This window comes from Acinonyx jubatus, chromosome E2, assembly GCF_027475565.1.
Source record: "Acinonyx jubatus isolate Ajub_Pintada_27869175 chromosome E2, VMU_Ajub_asm_v1.0, whole genome shotgun sequence".
Lineage (NCBI taxonomy): Eukaryota > Metazoa > Chordata > Mammalia > Carnivora > Felidae > Acinonyx > Acinonyx jubatus.
In genome coordinates, this window is record NC_069396.1 from 59,165,103 (window position 1) to 59,181,309 (window position 16,207).

General features: G+C 45.9%; 1 protein-coding gene across 1 annotated transcript; it reads left to right on the forward strand.

Moving 5' to 3' along the window:
- Positions 1–7,053: 7,053 nt before the first annotated feature.
- On the forward strand, positions 7,054–15,932 carry ZNF304 (zinc finger protein 304). The gene is made up of 3 exons (XM_053210769.1): positions 7,054–7,587; positions 9,144–9,270; positions 11,346–15,932. Exons 1-3 carry the CDS (start codon positions 7,459–7,461, stop codon positions 13,163–13,165), a joined length of 2,076 nt encoding a protein of 691 aa, XP_053066744.1. The 5' UTR covers positions 7,054–7,458; the 3' UTR covers positions 13,166–15,932.
- Positions 15,933–16,207: the final 275 nt, after the last annotated feature.

The following is a 16,207-nucleotide window of genomic DNA, read 5'->3' on the forward strand; positions in this document are numbered from 1 at the left end:
CTGAGAACACCGTAGCCTGGCCCCCAGGCCTATCCCTTTCCAATCATGACCCCTCCTGCGGCCAATTTCAACCTGTAATACAGATAGAAATTAGCCCCACACAGAGAGATCTAGGCAGAGGGAACATTACACACAAAGCTGTGAGCGTGTGTGGATCCTGGGCACTGGAGAGAGTGGAAGTTCAGGGTGGGAGATCTGAGGCCAGGGCCTGGAGACTGGCCCCCCTGGGGGGCTGGTCAGAGAGGCCTCGCACAGGAGGGAAGTTCTGAATGGGAACAGGCTGAGGGCACAGATATCCCGGTGGGGACATTGTTCTCAAGAGCCCTGCTGCTGGTGGGGCCTTAGTGGCACTCAGAGGGCCCCTTAGACGTGACTGGGCTAGAGTGGAGCAAGGGACTTGGGGCCGGTGTGGGCGGTTGGTCAGGGGCACCCAGAGGCAGATGCAGGCAGGGCGCTCACACCACGGAACCTACACAGTTTGAGCAGACTCCACAGCATCATCACACACACTACCCAAAAGTGTATTGACAGATGTGCACACCCCGGGACACACACGCAGGACACAACATCCTATGCAGGTGCACACACAGATACCCACCAGGACACAGACACAGGCATATACCCAAAGGTAGACTTATTTATACAGCCACATTGATAGACACACGTGTCCAAATGGTCACACATGTACAGATGTAGCCATCCAGACAGGCACGCACACACGATCTCACTCACTCACACAGACACACAGTCGCACAGACCTTCCCTAATGATAATCAGATCCACATCCATAGGGACGTGGTCATAAATGTGTAACATCTGCTTCTGCGAGAAAAGAGCATTTGGACTACATAAGTTCATTACAGGCTTTACTGATATAGAGGATGTGCAATTTACAGATGATAATAATATATACAGTGGTCTCTATTGTAAGCCTCACATAGCCAATGGATTCTCAAAGAATGCTTCTGTTAATTTTTGCTTTAACTCCTTGATGTGTCAAGATCTGTACAAAGCTTCAACATATTTATGTATTGTAACCAAGCAAATCCAACTCTGCGTGTATACCCAATAGAAATGAGGGCATTTTTCCTCCAAAATATACACAGTTGACCATAGAACGCCACAGATTTGAACTACATGGGTCCATTTATACACGGGGTTGTTGTTGTATGAAACAGTACCGTACTATGAATGTATTTTCTCTTCTTTATGATTTTCTTAATATCATTTTCATTTCTCTAGCCATATAAAATATGTGCTAACCAACTGTTTATGTTCTCAGTAAGGCTTCCTGTCCGTAGCAGACTATTATTTTAGTTAAGTTTTTGGAGAGTCCAAAGTTATATGCGGATTTTCAACGGACCAAGTGTCAGCAGCCCCCGTGCCGTTCAAGGGTCAGCTGTAGGATTATAGGCTTATAAGCCACTTGATTGATCATAACCAAGAACCCAAAACAACCCACAGAGCTATCAATGGAGACATGCCTAAATAAATTATACGGTCACAGAATGGAAGAAAACACAGCAATTAAAACTACTGCTTCATGCAACGTGGATGAATCTCTTAGAAAAAGAAGTGGGTGACACTGATACAAGTCAGAGACAAATCAGTATGGGCTGTAATCTCAGCTAGAAGGGTTAAAAAAAAAAAAAACAGTGAACCTAATATATAGTGAAAAAGGACAGTAATGGTCACCTTTGTGCAGGGCTTTGTTCTAGGACATGTATGGGTGAGGTTTAATGGATGTTGACAGGCAAATACTCATGAAGCCATGCTCCTAACATTTGTCCACTTCATCTTATTGAAATTACACATATAGAAAAAAGATAAATAAAATAAGTACCAGTGCACACCCCACAGAATAAAAAAGCACAGCAAAATTAGAATTCCTATATGAACCTCACAGATTGCAAATCCCATTTTACACCTCGGAGGAATCCTTTATCCAGAAATTTTGCTTTACTAATTCTCTTTCTTTTTAATTCATGGTTTGACACCTTACAAATGTCACTAATCACAGATACATTTTATGCTTGTTGTGAAATCCATATGAATGAAATCATTAGTGTGCTTTTCTCTACTATGGATTTTTTTTTCTTTTAGTATTTGCAAGATGAATGTATCACTTGTGAATCATCTGAATGTATCACTTGTTAATTATCCTTTATTTATAATATATGTATTTTAAACTATTAATGTACCTATAGAATTTTATTAAACACATCGCTCAAGAATATGTGGGGATGCCATTTAGTCAAAATATTTACACTTTTTATTATCTTTATTTTATGTTACATGGTTATTTAGTATTTTATAACTTAATTTCCAAACACACCTTTTAATATTTTCCATTTACCTCTGTTGTTGATTGATGTCTTGATTGTTTCCTTGTCTTATTTCACTCCATACAAATCAAAGATACTTTTCATGGTTGTCTATACTGTAAACATTCAGTTTGTACTAAATATAAACATCCTTTACTTGTATGTAAATGTATGTGTCAGGCCAGATTTGTCACTCTTGATGTGTGGATCCATGAGAACCTTAACAATTTTATATCAGCTGTTTCTACTAATTTCTGAGATGGCTGATTTAAAAATGCCTGATACATTTGTGGACTGGTATCTTTATCCTTGTTATTCTCAAACTGGCTGTATGTAATTTAAGTCAGTATCATAAGTTACATACATATTCTGTTATATCTTCTTGGTGATGCTTTCTCACTTAAAATTATTTCTTTCTGATATAAATACATGTTAAGCATGTGTCTGTGTCTTATTTTGTAATAATTATAACAGGTATATTTTTCAAAACCTGTTTCATATGTTTATATTTTAGATGTGTCCCTTGTATCCATGTTATTGTTGAATATTTTTAATATATCAAAAATTACTGGCTGATGATCTGAGCATTTACTCCATACTCATTTCATGAGATGGCTCATATATATTTAGGTTTAAATACATTCTCCGTGGATATGTGTGTGCTTTTCTTTGCCTCACTTGTTCTGTACATTTCCTTTTAAAAACTTTCTATAGAGGGGCACCTGGGTGGCTCAGTCAGCTAAGCCTCCAACTTTGGCTCAGGTCATGATCTCACAGTTTGTGAGTTCAAGCCCTATATCAAGCCCTCCCTGCTTGGGAGTCTCTCTCTCTGCCCTGCCCCACTTGCACGCATGCATGTGCGTGCACTCTCTCTTTCTCTCTCAAAATAAATTAATTAATTAAAAAATAAAAACTTGCTATTGGTTATTTCTGTACATTTCAATTTTTCCTTCTTCATATTTGTGGGGTGTATACACTGATTCTGTTTATTAGTATTTAAGCTGAAAATGACAATGCACTTATTTAACACAATAAAATAGAGATAAAATCTTTGCTCTCCTGAAAAATATAAGATTTAAATATTAATTTGCTTATCTCAATTTATGTGCTATTGAGTCTATACATGGTAATCCATCACTCTGTCTTCAAAAAGGAAATATTAATGTCTTATACAGAGAATGTTTGTATTAATCTACAAACACACCCATCTCATAGATCCTCATTCCTTCTACCATCACAGACCATTCATCTGGGATCACTTTCCTTCAACCTTAAATAGAATCTTAAAAGTGTTCTTTATGTCAGTTTTTTTTTTTCATTAAATTTCTCATGTTTGGTCTCAAATAGTTTTATACTGTTTCTTTGAAGATGCATTTGTTGTATATAGAAACTTGGTGGTGGTTATCTCTCCCACGGTTTCAGTATGTCCTTCTATTGTGTTCTGGACACTAATATTACACTGGGTGTAAGTGGAGACATTGTGTGTATAAGCCATATATAAACATATATAGCTCTGAGAGACAGTATTTGGACCTGAGTTGCATAAGACTTCACCCAACGATCCTAACATTGAGATGCAATCAGTGAATGGATGAGGTTTTAATTTTGGTTGTCACATTAACAAGGGCGTAAGAGGGTAAAATGTAGATGATGGATAATAAAATGGGCATCGGTGATCAAATTGATGGATTGTGCTAGAAATGGTCTAGGTGTTCACCTATACTATTCTTTTGGACTCCTGAGAGGAAAAGTATGTCCTCGCTTCCCTTACACTTAACTTAGGACCATGTTAGTGCTAGGTATGCCATTCAACTTGTTTTGAAGTCAATGAGGAAGCACCTTCACCTTTGGCTACTTGAGCTCAACAGGCCAGCTGCTCTGTTTATTATTAAGCTTCCTGGACATTCCGGACTCAACTCCCTGGAGGCCAAAGTAATCCACCTCACTGATATTTCTGCCAAATGGTTCTCTCAAGGAGACCCAAGAGCCAAACCTCTGTCATTGTCAAAAAGAATGTTCTCGCACATGATAATTTGGAAGAATTGACCAGAGACACCCAACAATTGACCCCCCAAAAGTAAAAACAACATTGGAAATTTAATAATTGTTGATCTGATAAAAAGAGAGAATTCTTATTTGGACTAAATGACAATATGGCCCTACCAGAAATTCTAAAATTCCCACCATTTACCAATGTACAACTATTGGTCTACTGACAAAATGACAGTGTTTATGAACCAATATTGGTGAGGAAAATATTAATGAGGCCACAAAAGTGCCTATTTCACTTGTCCCGTTTGTCCAGTGGTACAAGGAAACGTGTTCATACTGCTCCCAGACACTTTGAACTGCCCAATGGAACATTTGAGGTTTGGCAAATGAATTTCATACAGCTTTCCCTGTCTCATGGATATAACTGTGTTTTACTCATGGTTTATACATTGTCTCACTGGACCAAAGCTTTCCCTTGTAGACAGGCCACTGCTTCTTCTGTGGCTAAAACTCTGTTAGAAAAGATTATCCCTACCTGAGAAACACCTCTCAAACATGGTGGTTGGGTAACCCATTTTACCCATAACATGCTTCAACAGTTCTGTTTGGCTGGTTTTATACTTTGATTGTGTGTGTCATCCTCAGTCCTCAGGGTTAGTTGAACACACTAATGGCACTGGTAAGACTCAATAGGCAAAATGTGTAGAGATCTTCTATATACATTGTTCAAAAATATTGCCATCAGTCCTAATTCTCAGATCTCCCACTGTCCATAGATTCTCACCCTTTGAAATAGTCACGGGATTTCTAGTGCACTTGGCCCTGCCTCCTCCGACCCACAGTTGATAAAGTAGATATCCTTCAAAATTGTAAAGGCCTAATTGCTCAGTAAAGGCACCGAGGGACAAAAGGCCACTGAATTAAGAAAAAACTGACTCTTGATCAGCAATGCTATCCGAGAAGGATCCTGATCAAAAGGGAGGAATGGGAATATGAATAAAGGACAACCTCACTAAAATGGAGTTGGGAGGCCAAAAGGAGGAACTCTCACCCAGTACTACTGGAAATCAAGAATTTCCAATTACCAAGACCAACAGAAGAATCAACAGGGAAGAATCATTAACTACAGACCCTAACAGGAAAAGATGTGCACTGCATTTCCTACAAGAAATTGACCACCCCAGCAACTCAAAGAGAAACCACATTCACCCTGAACTCTTGCTTTTCTCCAGTGGACTTGCGTTCAAAACAATCCTTCCCAACTTCCTCTTTCTTCTCCATAAATAAGTTCCTTACTTTTGTTTGCTGAACTAGTCTATGGGTTTTGCAATAGATTACTTGTCCTGAATTGCAATTCTCTGCTCTTTCAGAAGAAACCCATTTTTGCTAGCAAAATAACTGATTTGTTTTTAAGGTCTGCCATATGAAACCATGTTAAGTCCACACCTACTTAAGCCTAAGAGCAATTAGTCTTGATAGTCCTAACTTTTGAACCATATGGCCTGTAGGAATGTGTCCCTTGCACAACAGACCTACCTGTGCTTTGTGAAACCTTCCTATATAAGATTTTTTTTTTTTTTAATAAAATGCACCTCAGGGCACCTGGATTGCTCAGTCGGTTAAGCGTTGGACTTCGGCTCAGGTCATGATCTCCTGGTTCATGAATTCAAGCCCCATGTTGGGCTCTGTACTGACAGCTTGGAGCCTGGAGCCTGCTTCAGATCTGTGTCTCCCTCTCTCTCTAACCCTCCCCTACTCGTACTCTGTCTCTCTCAAGAATAAGCATTAAAAAAAAATTTAAAAATTTAAAAATTAAATGCACCTAATGGTATACACATGTGCTTTATGCAAAAATTGTCACCGTTATTTATGATGCTGCTTGCTGACTCAGAGTGGTTGTACTTTGTGTTTGAAAACAAATCACCAGTGATTCTGCAAAGAGGGGTCCCTGACACCCTCCTACATCAGTATATGTACCAACCTTGTGATGATAACAATAGTAACAATAAGAGCCTGTATTTAACGGTAGGCCCTGTGTTAAGCACTTATCATCTCATTTTCCATGAAGTAGGTTGTAGTACTTTCCCATTTTAGTTATTAAATCTTGGGGGAAGGAGGGAGGTCATAAAAAGAGTTCCACTTCTCCAGGTTACGCTAGGGCCCCTCCCCCAGGTATTATATATCACAAGGTGTCTTTTGGGTCCGATAACTTTGATTTTCAGTAAATTAACAGGTGATGATGTCAGTAAGTTCACAGGTGATGATGTCACCGCCGTCTCAGGGATTTAAATTTGGGAATTAACGAATTGGAGTAACATTTAATGGTACTACACAAAGTCCCCACCAGCGGGACATATTCACTGTTCAATTTAAATCTCAGTCCCCAAAGCTGAGAGGTGAAACAGCTCCCCCAGTATTAAAGACTGGATCACGCGCTGGAGACCTCTGAGGACATGACTTTGCCCCAGGTGACCACAGAAATATGGGTGCGTCGCCTTTAAGAGGAGCTTTGGCACTCCAGGACCCTCTTTCCCCCGCATCTTTCTCCTCCTCGAGGCCTCCGCCCCCGGCGGCCAGGCGGTTGCCAGGAAGACCTGGAAAGATGCCCACTGCCTGGTTGGATGCAGGGCTCCAACTACATTACCCAGAAGTCTGTGCCGCCGCATCGGCGTTGTGCTCAAGACAGCCCAGAAGATGGGCGTTTCCCGCCGCCCAGAGCGGCTGAGGCGGGACTTCCGGCGTCGTCAGCGTGACGTCTTTTGCCTGTGCCGGGACTCTCCACACGGGCCGTTGAGGCCCCGAGTCTGGGGCGGGGCGAGCTTCCCGCGCGGCTCTTCGGAACCGAGCCCGGAAGGACGGTACCGTACGCGCCTTTGTTACTCTCCATGAGCCCCGTCGTGGGACCGGCGGCCTTGCGCGGAGGTGTCGGCTGGAGCTGCGCCCTTCCCACACGCGCGCTGCCCTCGGACGCCCGGCCGCGGTACCCTAAGCTGTGCGCGTTTGTACCCGGGGGAGACGGGCTGGGAGCGCGACATTCGGCCCGCGGGCACCGTGCCTAGTGGAGCTTTGGGGTTCCGGCTGAGCCCGCAGGGCCTGCCCGCTTTGCCCGCTTCTCACCACCCGGTTCTGCTCACGGGATCCCATGGAGGCTGCGGCGCGGACAGACGGGGCTCAGGTGAGCGGAGGGGCGGCTTGTTCTAGGACCTCCCTCACTTGGCCTTCATCGCTCCCTCTGAGTGCAAAGGCGGCGGAGGGCACTCACTCCCCGCGGGTATGTGCCGAGGTTCCGGGTATCAGTATCGGTGGGATGAGGTGTGCAAGGGTTTCCAAGGCGCTGGCACAAATACTTGGAGGTGGAAATGAGTTAGGAGTGTCCCGGGAACCGTAGGTCCCTCTTAATCGGGTCAGAGCAGACGGCAGGTGGTCAGGGGTCGGGCCTGGAGTGGCCGCCTGAGGAGCTGGGCCTCTGTTCCAAGGGTGGTGAAAGACGTGGCAGATTTGGAGCAGGAGAGGTGACCCGACCCAGATCTTAACGGGCTCCCTTTGGCTGCTCTCTGGCTGAGAACAGAGCATGGGCATGAGTGGGGAGCCTACCAGTAGTCTGTGAATGTTGACAGCAGCTGGCCCAGAGAGGCGGCTGTGGAAGTGAGAGATGGTGGTGGATTTTGTATCTGGGCGTTTTGTTTTAGGTAATTATATATTTTTGAGAGAGAGATTGAATGCACAAGCAGGGGAGGGACAGAGAGAGAATCCCAAGGAGGAGCAGGCTCCTCGGTCTCTGTGGTCTCAGCACAGAGCCCGATCTCACAAACCGTGAGATAGTGACCTGAGCCGAAATCAGGAGTCTGTCACTTAACTGCCTCAGCCACCCAGGCACCCGTTATAACTGTTTTTTTAACCAGAGTGGCCAGATTTTCTTGTGTGAAGGGTGAATAAGAGAAAGGAATGAATTGTGGATTACTCTAAGGTTTTTGTTTTTGTTTTGTGCTTTCTTTACCTGGTAGAATGACGGAGATGCCATCAACTGAGATAGGGAAGCTGATAGCAGGAGTAATTTTCAGTGGTAATATTGGGAGTTAGGCTGTTGTCATGTTTAGCTTAAGAAGTCCCAGAAACTCCTTAGTTGAGACATCGAGCTGGATGTGGGTTTTAGTTCTGGGGAAGGGTACTGGTTGAAGAAGTTCAAAAGGTGGTGGCTGGTGTGTTGAATGCGGTGGAGCTACGGGTTAAATTTAGGAGGGAGTATCTTCAGGTCATGGTGGCAATGCAGTTATAACAAGAAAAGTTGAAACTTGGGACTGAGGACTGGGTCTCTCGCTTAGGCACTGGGTGACAGTGTACCTGTCCCAAAGATACATGAGCACTTCCTGGACACCACGTGCAGAGCAGCATGGGGTGGGAGGTGGTTTGCCCTGTGGGTGCATATGGTGTGATCCAGAAAGTTGGTAGTGGAAGCGGCAGTCCCAGATGGGGAGAAGGGGTGGTTCAAAGAGTGATGTACATGTGAGGAGAAGTGTGAAGTGATGGCATTAAGGTTGTGTCTGGGAGGCATGGTCTGAAGGACACCGGGAGAACTGGCCAGCACGAGTGTTTGGCGCCCTTCGTCCGGACCCAGAGCTTACCCAGTACCCACCTGCCCGCCTGCCTGGCTCTGCTCTGCACCCAGTGCTCAGAGGGACGTGAGAAGAGAGCAGGCACTAGTGGCACCAAGACCTGGTGTCTCCTCTGAGTCGGGAGCTGGGAGGAGAGGGACCGGGGTGGTCGTGTGAGTGGATAGACTGGGGAGTCCTCTTGCCTGTGGCTCAACTGTCCCCCCCATCACGACAGGGCTGTGTGACCTTTGAGGATGTGTTCGTGTACTTCTCGCAGGAGGAGTGGGAGCTCCTTGAGGAGGCTCAGAGACTCCTGTACCGTGATGTGATGCTGGAGAACTTTGCACTTGTGGCCTCATTGGGTAAGTCCCTGTTTTATCTGTGAGTATATAGCAAATTACCCCAAAACTTAGTGTCTTAAAACAGTAAAAATTCACTATTTCAGTTTCAGTGCATCAGGAATCTGGTCACAGCTTTCCTGGATGCTTTTTGCTTAGGTTCTCTTACGAGGTTTCAGTGAAGGAGTCAGCCAGGGCTGTGTTCTCATCCGAAAGCCACTCTCTCGAAGAATCCACTTACAGGCTCACTCATGTGATTGTTCCCAAGAATTAGTTTCTTGTGGCTTATTGAACGTGGGAATTAGCTCCTCTCTGGCTGTTGACCTACAGCCTCCCTCAGTTCTCTGTCCTGGTAGCCTTTCTGTGCTGTGCCTCGTAACATGGAAGCTGCCTCCTCTCTGAGCAAGTGAGCAGAGAGTACCCAAGATGGAATCCAGCCTTTTTCCAACCTGACCTTGAAAGTGACATCCCCTTATTCTATTCCTTAGAAAATGGGTCGGTCAGTCTAACCTACAGTCCAAGGAAGAGGCTCACACAGGAGGCAGGCATTCTTAGGGCCATCTTAGAGGCTGCCTTCCACAGGCCCTCACATTCACTCCAGTGTCCCTGGGGTTTGGTTCCCCTGTTTCCTAGAGGCATCTCTTTCTGTCCAGCCACCTCAGTGACTCCCTCCCCTGTTTGGGTCCCAGCATAGGTGCTGTGGGTGCCGGGGCTGGGCCATGTGCAGTGTCCCCTCCCCTGCTGAACACTTCCAACACTTTTTGCTCAAAGTCTTGCAGGAACAGGTTAGAGGTTCAGGGCCTTTTTAGTCTGCTCAACAGATTCAACATGGCTGTGCGCTTCCTGGCCAGGTATCTGTCCAGATCGACGGTACCTTGGTGTCCCGGGTTCTGCCCTTGCCATCCAGCTGACATTTCCTGGGGCCTGAGTATGCCAGGAATTACAGGCACTGACATGGTCACCGCTCATGAATGTCTCAGGGCTGCTCTGGCAAATCTTTCTTCAAGGATTTCCATTTTTAACATTCCATTTTCTTTCTTTTTTTTCTTTTTTTTCTTTTTTTTTTTAAAGTTTATTTTTATTTTTTGAGAGAGAGAAAGAGAACAGGCAGGGGAGGGGCAGAGAGAAAGAGAGGGAGACAGAATCCCAAGCAGGGTCTACACTGTCAGCACAGAGCCCAATGCAGGGCTCGAACTCATGAACCACGAGATCGTGACCCTAGCTGAAATCAAGAGTCAAAGGCTCAACTGACTGAGCCACCCAGGCACCCCTAACGTTTCATTTTCTTCTCTGTGAGGTGGGTCTACCTGGGCCACTCATGTGCCCTGGGTTTTGTTTACAACTTCATCTTCCAGATCCCATGTAGTTGCCCATGGGGAGAGGGGGAGAAAGCCCTGGTGTCTGACGGGGCTGACCTGACTCTAGCCACAGTGAGCGAGACCCACAGAGGGCCTGGCCCTGCAGACTGAGGACCGGAGGAGAGCCATGTCAGTGCTGGGTTCAGGTCAGACTTGCAGCCTACTTCGTGTTCACCAGTGTTTTCTTGCCAGGGCCTATAGCGCTACCTCCTTTCTGCCTTGCCTTCCTCACTCCTGGCACTTTGTGCACTTGTCTGTTCTCTTCTGTCTTCCAGCCCTGACTGTTTCCTCCTTTCTCTGGTGTCCGTGTCTCATTCTTCTCTGTTCCCTCTGCCACACTCTGCAACACTGGCTGCTTTAATGTGCAGTGAGTTGTGCACATCTCCTTAAACAGTCCTTAAGAAGCAGCTACTCACCGCAGTCAGATTTTCCTGGGTCTGGACCCAGCCTTCTGCGCAGAGCCCTCCTGGAACCAGCCGCCAAGGCCCTGCTCCGTGGAGGAGTGAGCTGGAGACCTCTCCTCTGCTCCCTTTACCATGCACCACCGTCACGCCTGCTACCCATTCTTTCTCCTTACTGTGACTGCTAGAGGCCCAGGACCGACACTGGGCCTGCTGGCTCCCTTGTGCCAGCGGCAAGTCAGGGCACTCGTTCTTTGGTGCGTCACACACATGGATGTGATGCGGCCGCTGCTGTCCACCAAAGCCCACATGTACCTCACCGGCCTCTTTTCGCTTTCAGATTGTTGGCGTGAAGCAGACAACGAGGAGACGCCTGAGCAGAACGTTTTTGTCGGCGTGTCGCAGCTCAGGACTCCCGAGTCAGGTCCGTTCATCCAGAAAGCCCACCCGTGTGAGGTGTGTGATCCACTCTTAAGAGACATTTTGAACTTGGTGGAACGCCAGGGATCACCCCCCTTGCAGAAGCCATACACACGTGGCCCGTGTGGGAGAGGATTCTTACTCAGTGCAGACTTTTACCGGCACCAGAAGCGATGCAGTGGAGAGGATCTCTTCGGAGGGGACGCTGATGGGGCCTCATACATGAAGAGCTATGCAGTCCACGTGCCAGGGAAACCCTGTACTTGCAGGGAGGAGGGGATGGACTTTCTGGGCAGCTCTGGCCTCTTCCAGTGCCCTACCACCAGCAATGGGATGATTCCGTACAAAAGAACTGAGTGCATGGAATCTTTCCCAGCCGGCTCCAGTGTCGGCCGGCAGCAGACAGACCATGATGGACTGGTGCTCTTCAGTTGCACCGACAGCGAGAAAGCCTTCCTGAACACCTTTACTCTCCTCGGCAGCCAGGTAAGTCAGACTGAAGTAAGACCCTTTCGATGCCCGCCATGTGGAAATATGTCCAAGGAGAAATCAGCTCTTATCAATTACAGAAAAATTCACAGCGGAGAAGCATCGCATGTGTGTAAAGAGTGTGGAAAGGCCTTCATTCACCTGTCTCACCTAAAAATGCACCAGAAATTTCACACTGGAAAAAGACATTACACATGCAGTGAATGCGGGAAGGCCTTCAGCCGCAAAGACACACTTGTTCAGCACCAGAGAGTCCACACTGGAGAAAGGTCTTACGACTGCAATGAGTGTGGAAAAGCCTATAGCAGAAGCTCCCACCTTGTTCAGCACCAGAGAATTCACACCGGAGAAAGACCTTACAAGTGCAGTGAGTGTGGAAAAGCCTTCAGCCGGAAAGACACACTTGTGCAACACCAGAGGTTTCACACTGGAGAGAGGCCTTACGAGTGCAGTGAGTGTGGGAAGTTCTTTAGCCAAAGCTCCCACCTTATCGAGCACTGGAGAATTCACACTGGGGCAAGGCCTTATGAATGCATTGAATGTGGAAAGTTTTTTAGCCATAACTCAAGCCTCATCAAACATCGGAGAGTCCACACGGGAGCAAGGTCTTATGTGTGCAGCAAATGTGGGAAAGCTTTCAGCTGCAAAGACACACTTGTTCAGCACCAGATAATTCACACTGGAGCCAGGCCTTATGAGTGCAGCGAGTGTGGGAAAGCCTTTAGCCGTAAAGACACACTTGTGCAGCACCAGAAAATCCACACTGGAGAAAGGCCTTATGAGTGCGGTGAATGTGGGAAATTTTTTAGCCATAGCTCCAACCTTATTGTACACCAGAGAATCCACACTGGAGCGAAGCCTTATGAGTGCACGGAATGTGGAAAATGCTTCAGCCACAATTCCAGCCTCATTCTACACCAGAGAGTTCACACCGGCGCAAGGCCTTACGTGTGCAGCGAATGTGGAAAAGCCTACATCAGCAGCTCCCACCTTGTTCAGCACAAGAAAGTTCACACTGGAGCCAGACCTTACGAGTGCAGCGAATGTGGGAAATTCTTCAGCCGAAACTCTAGCCTCATTCTCCACCAGAGGGTTCACACTGGAGAAAAGCCTTACGTGTGCAGCGAATGCGGGAAAGCCTACAGCAGAAGTTCCCATCTTGTCCGGCACCAGAGGGTTCACACTGGAGAAAAGCCTCACGAATGCAACAGTTTCGGTGCTCCTTCAGCTACACCTCTTAAACTTGTTTAGCATGAGAAAGTTCACACTGGAAAAAGGCCTTATGAATGCAGAAAATGTGCTGTCTCCTTGTTCGACCTAATAGGACTCACACCAGAGAAAATCTCTGTGAGTACCCTTTGGGAGGGAGCCATCAGCCATCATTCGTACATGTATCATGAGGACGTTCCCGATAAGAAGCACGTAGGTGGGAAGCTTTCATGAGGTACACTGCACTTTGTAGACTACCCAGGGCTCTTGACAGAGTTCTGTCACTGCCAGTGCCTGTGGCGGAAGCCATCTCTTTGCTGCCAGCTGTCAAGGTCCCACAGCAAGTGTCAGTCACTCTGATATGCTCAGGGAACGCAGACCCCTGGGCTCTCTCTCCTGTTCCCTGGAGGGAATCATGAGTGTCCTGAGCCCTGTGAGGTGCTCACTTCCTCCCACATGGCTGGATTCTGAGTGGACGTGATCCAGCTCTGGCGAAAAGGATTTGAACTGGAGTCTGCTGGGGATTTCCAGACAGGATTTCTCTTCATGAACAATGTTGACTGTAAACACAATAACCAGGACTCCTTTGTCTTGCTTCCACATCACCTGACTTTAGAACTGCTTGCCTCACGCTGCTCTCATCTGCAGTGATACTCATATGTGTGTGTGTTGGGGGAGGGGGGGTCTCTTTACTGTGTGCAATGGATTGAGAAAAAGTTGGGTTCTTCCAACATGAAGGGAGGAACACCTTTTGTCGGCACCAACTTTATGTGCCTCAGAAGGGTCAACAGGATGGCAGAGAAAAATCTCAGTCTCGGCCTAATTTCCATTGTTGCCCAAGGCTTTGCTAGAAAAGAGTGAAGAGCTTTGGGTGCCTCATCTTGTGGCCTGGAAGGCAAGTTTCCTGTGAGCCCAGAGTTCATTTTGAGGAGGGCATAGTTGGTGTGATAATCCCCAGGGCTTCTGGAAACCATACGAAGTGGGTCTCTTGTTTCTAGGGAATTTCGCATATTCCCCAGGACTTTTCAGGGATTTCTGTCTCCTGGATCAGCCAGTCCCTGATGTCCCTGATATCCAGAATCCCACAGGCAAAGTGTTCTTGCCTGGAAGGCCCACAGGGCAAGGCGGGGATCAAAACAGGTACAGAAACACTGAGATAATGGAGTGGAGGTGAATGTGGCAAATGAGAGGATATGTATCTCTTCAGGAGGCATCTACAGATGCCCATATTTTTGTTGAGGGATGAGAGTGTATAGGACTTCTTAGGATCTTCAGACATCTGTATCTCCTGTGGCCAAGGCTACTGTCAGTGTCTAAAGGTTTGTGGATTCTTGTACCTCCCTGGGCTGTTGAGGTTGTGGCCATCACTACACAGGCAGGAACCTCAGCACTGACAAAGGAGAGCTCCAAGGATAGGGCTTCTCTGACTCAGCTGGCACTCCTAGTGCCTGAAGTGGGACATGGATTTCACTGCTCTCCAGTTTTTGCTGACATTGAGGCAGGGCTCATCCTCCTAAACTGGGGAGAGGGATGTGGTACAACCAAAATAGTTGGGAGATGTGACTTTCCGAGAGGGACAGTAAATATGAACTTTATGGGGAACACTTAATTCTCAAAAACTTTGTTGAGGTATGATTGACATGAAATAAACTGCACATATTAAAGTATGAAATGTTTCAGCATGTGTATATACCTATGAAACCATCACCACAGTCAAGATAATGAACATACTCAACACAACCCCAACATCCCTTGTATCCCTTTATAATCCTTTTATCGCAGTCTTTTTAATACCCTTTTCCACAATTCATAGGGAACAGCAAGCATTTTCTAGAATTTTATCCTGTCCTATGGTATATACTTCCTGGGAGTGGGGACTCTAGCCCTTGTCACTATCCATAACTATTTTGGGATTAATCCATCTCATTGTGTGTGTCAATAGTTCGTTCATTTGTATTCAGTATTATTCCACTGTATGCATATACCACAGTTGGTTTTTATCCATTCAGCTAGTAATGGGTGTTTGGGTTGTTTCCAGTTTGGGGCCGTTACAAATAAAGCTGCTCTAAGATGTGTACAAGTTATCGGTTAATAACATTTCATTAGATAGATATAGCACAGTTTACTCACCTACTGAAGGACTTCCTGGTTGCTTCCAAGTTTGACAATTATGAGAAGCCTGCAATATGTATTTGTGTGTAGATTTTGTGTGGATGTAAGTTTCCAGTTCTTGGGTTCAAGCCAAGGAGTGTGATTTCCTGGATCATACAATAAGAGTATGTTTAGATTTGTAAGAAACAGTCTTCCAAAGTGGCTGCCCCATTTTGCACCCCCACCAGCAGTGAATGAGAGTTTCTGTTGCTCCTCGTCCTCATTAGCATCTGGTGGTGTCAATGTTTTGGAATTCATCCATTCTAGCAGGTGTGTAATGGTGTGGCGTTGTTGCTTTCATGTGGAATTCCTTAATGACGTGTAAGTATCATTTTCATATTCCTTTAACACTGTTTTTTGCCGAGCAGAATTTTAATTTTAATCAAGTCCAAATCACCCAGTTTTTCTTTCAAGGATTGTCTTTTTAGTGTTGTATAAAAAGGCATTGCCAAATCCAAGATTCAGTGTCCAGTGTTATCATCCTATAGGTGTTCTGTGGTTTTGTGTTTTGCATTTAGGTCTGTTATCCATTTTGAGAAAATATTTGTGCAAGTATAAATTCTATATCTCGATCATTTTCTTAAACATCAGGATGTCTAGGGGCTCCTGGGTGGCTCGGTCGGTTAAGCATCCCACTTTGGCTCAGGTCATGATTTCACAGTTCATGGGTTCAGGCCCTGCGTCGGGCTCTGTGCTGACAGCTCAGAGCCAGGAGCCTGCTTCCTATTCTGTCTCTGTCTCTTTCTCTGCCCCTCTCCCGCTCGTGCGCGTGCTCTCTTTCTCTCTCTCTCTCAAAAATAAACATTAAAAAAATGAAGATATCTAGTAGTTCCAGCACCATTTGGTGAAAAGACTACCCTTTTTCTACTGAATTGCCTTTGTTCCTCTTTCAACAATCAGTTGACTGTATTTCTGCTGATCTGTTTCTAGACT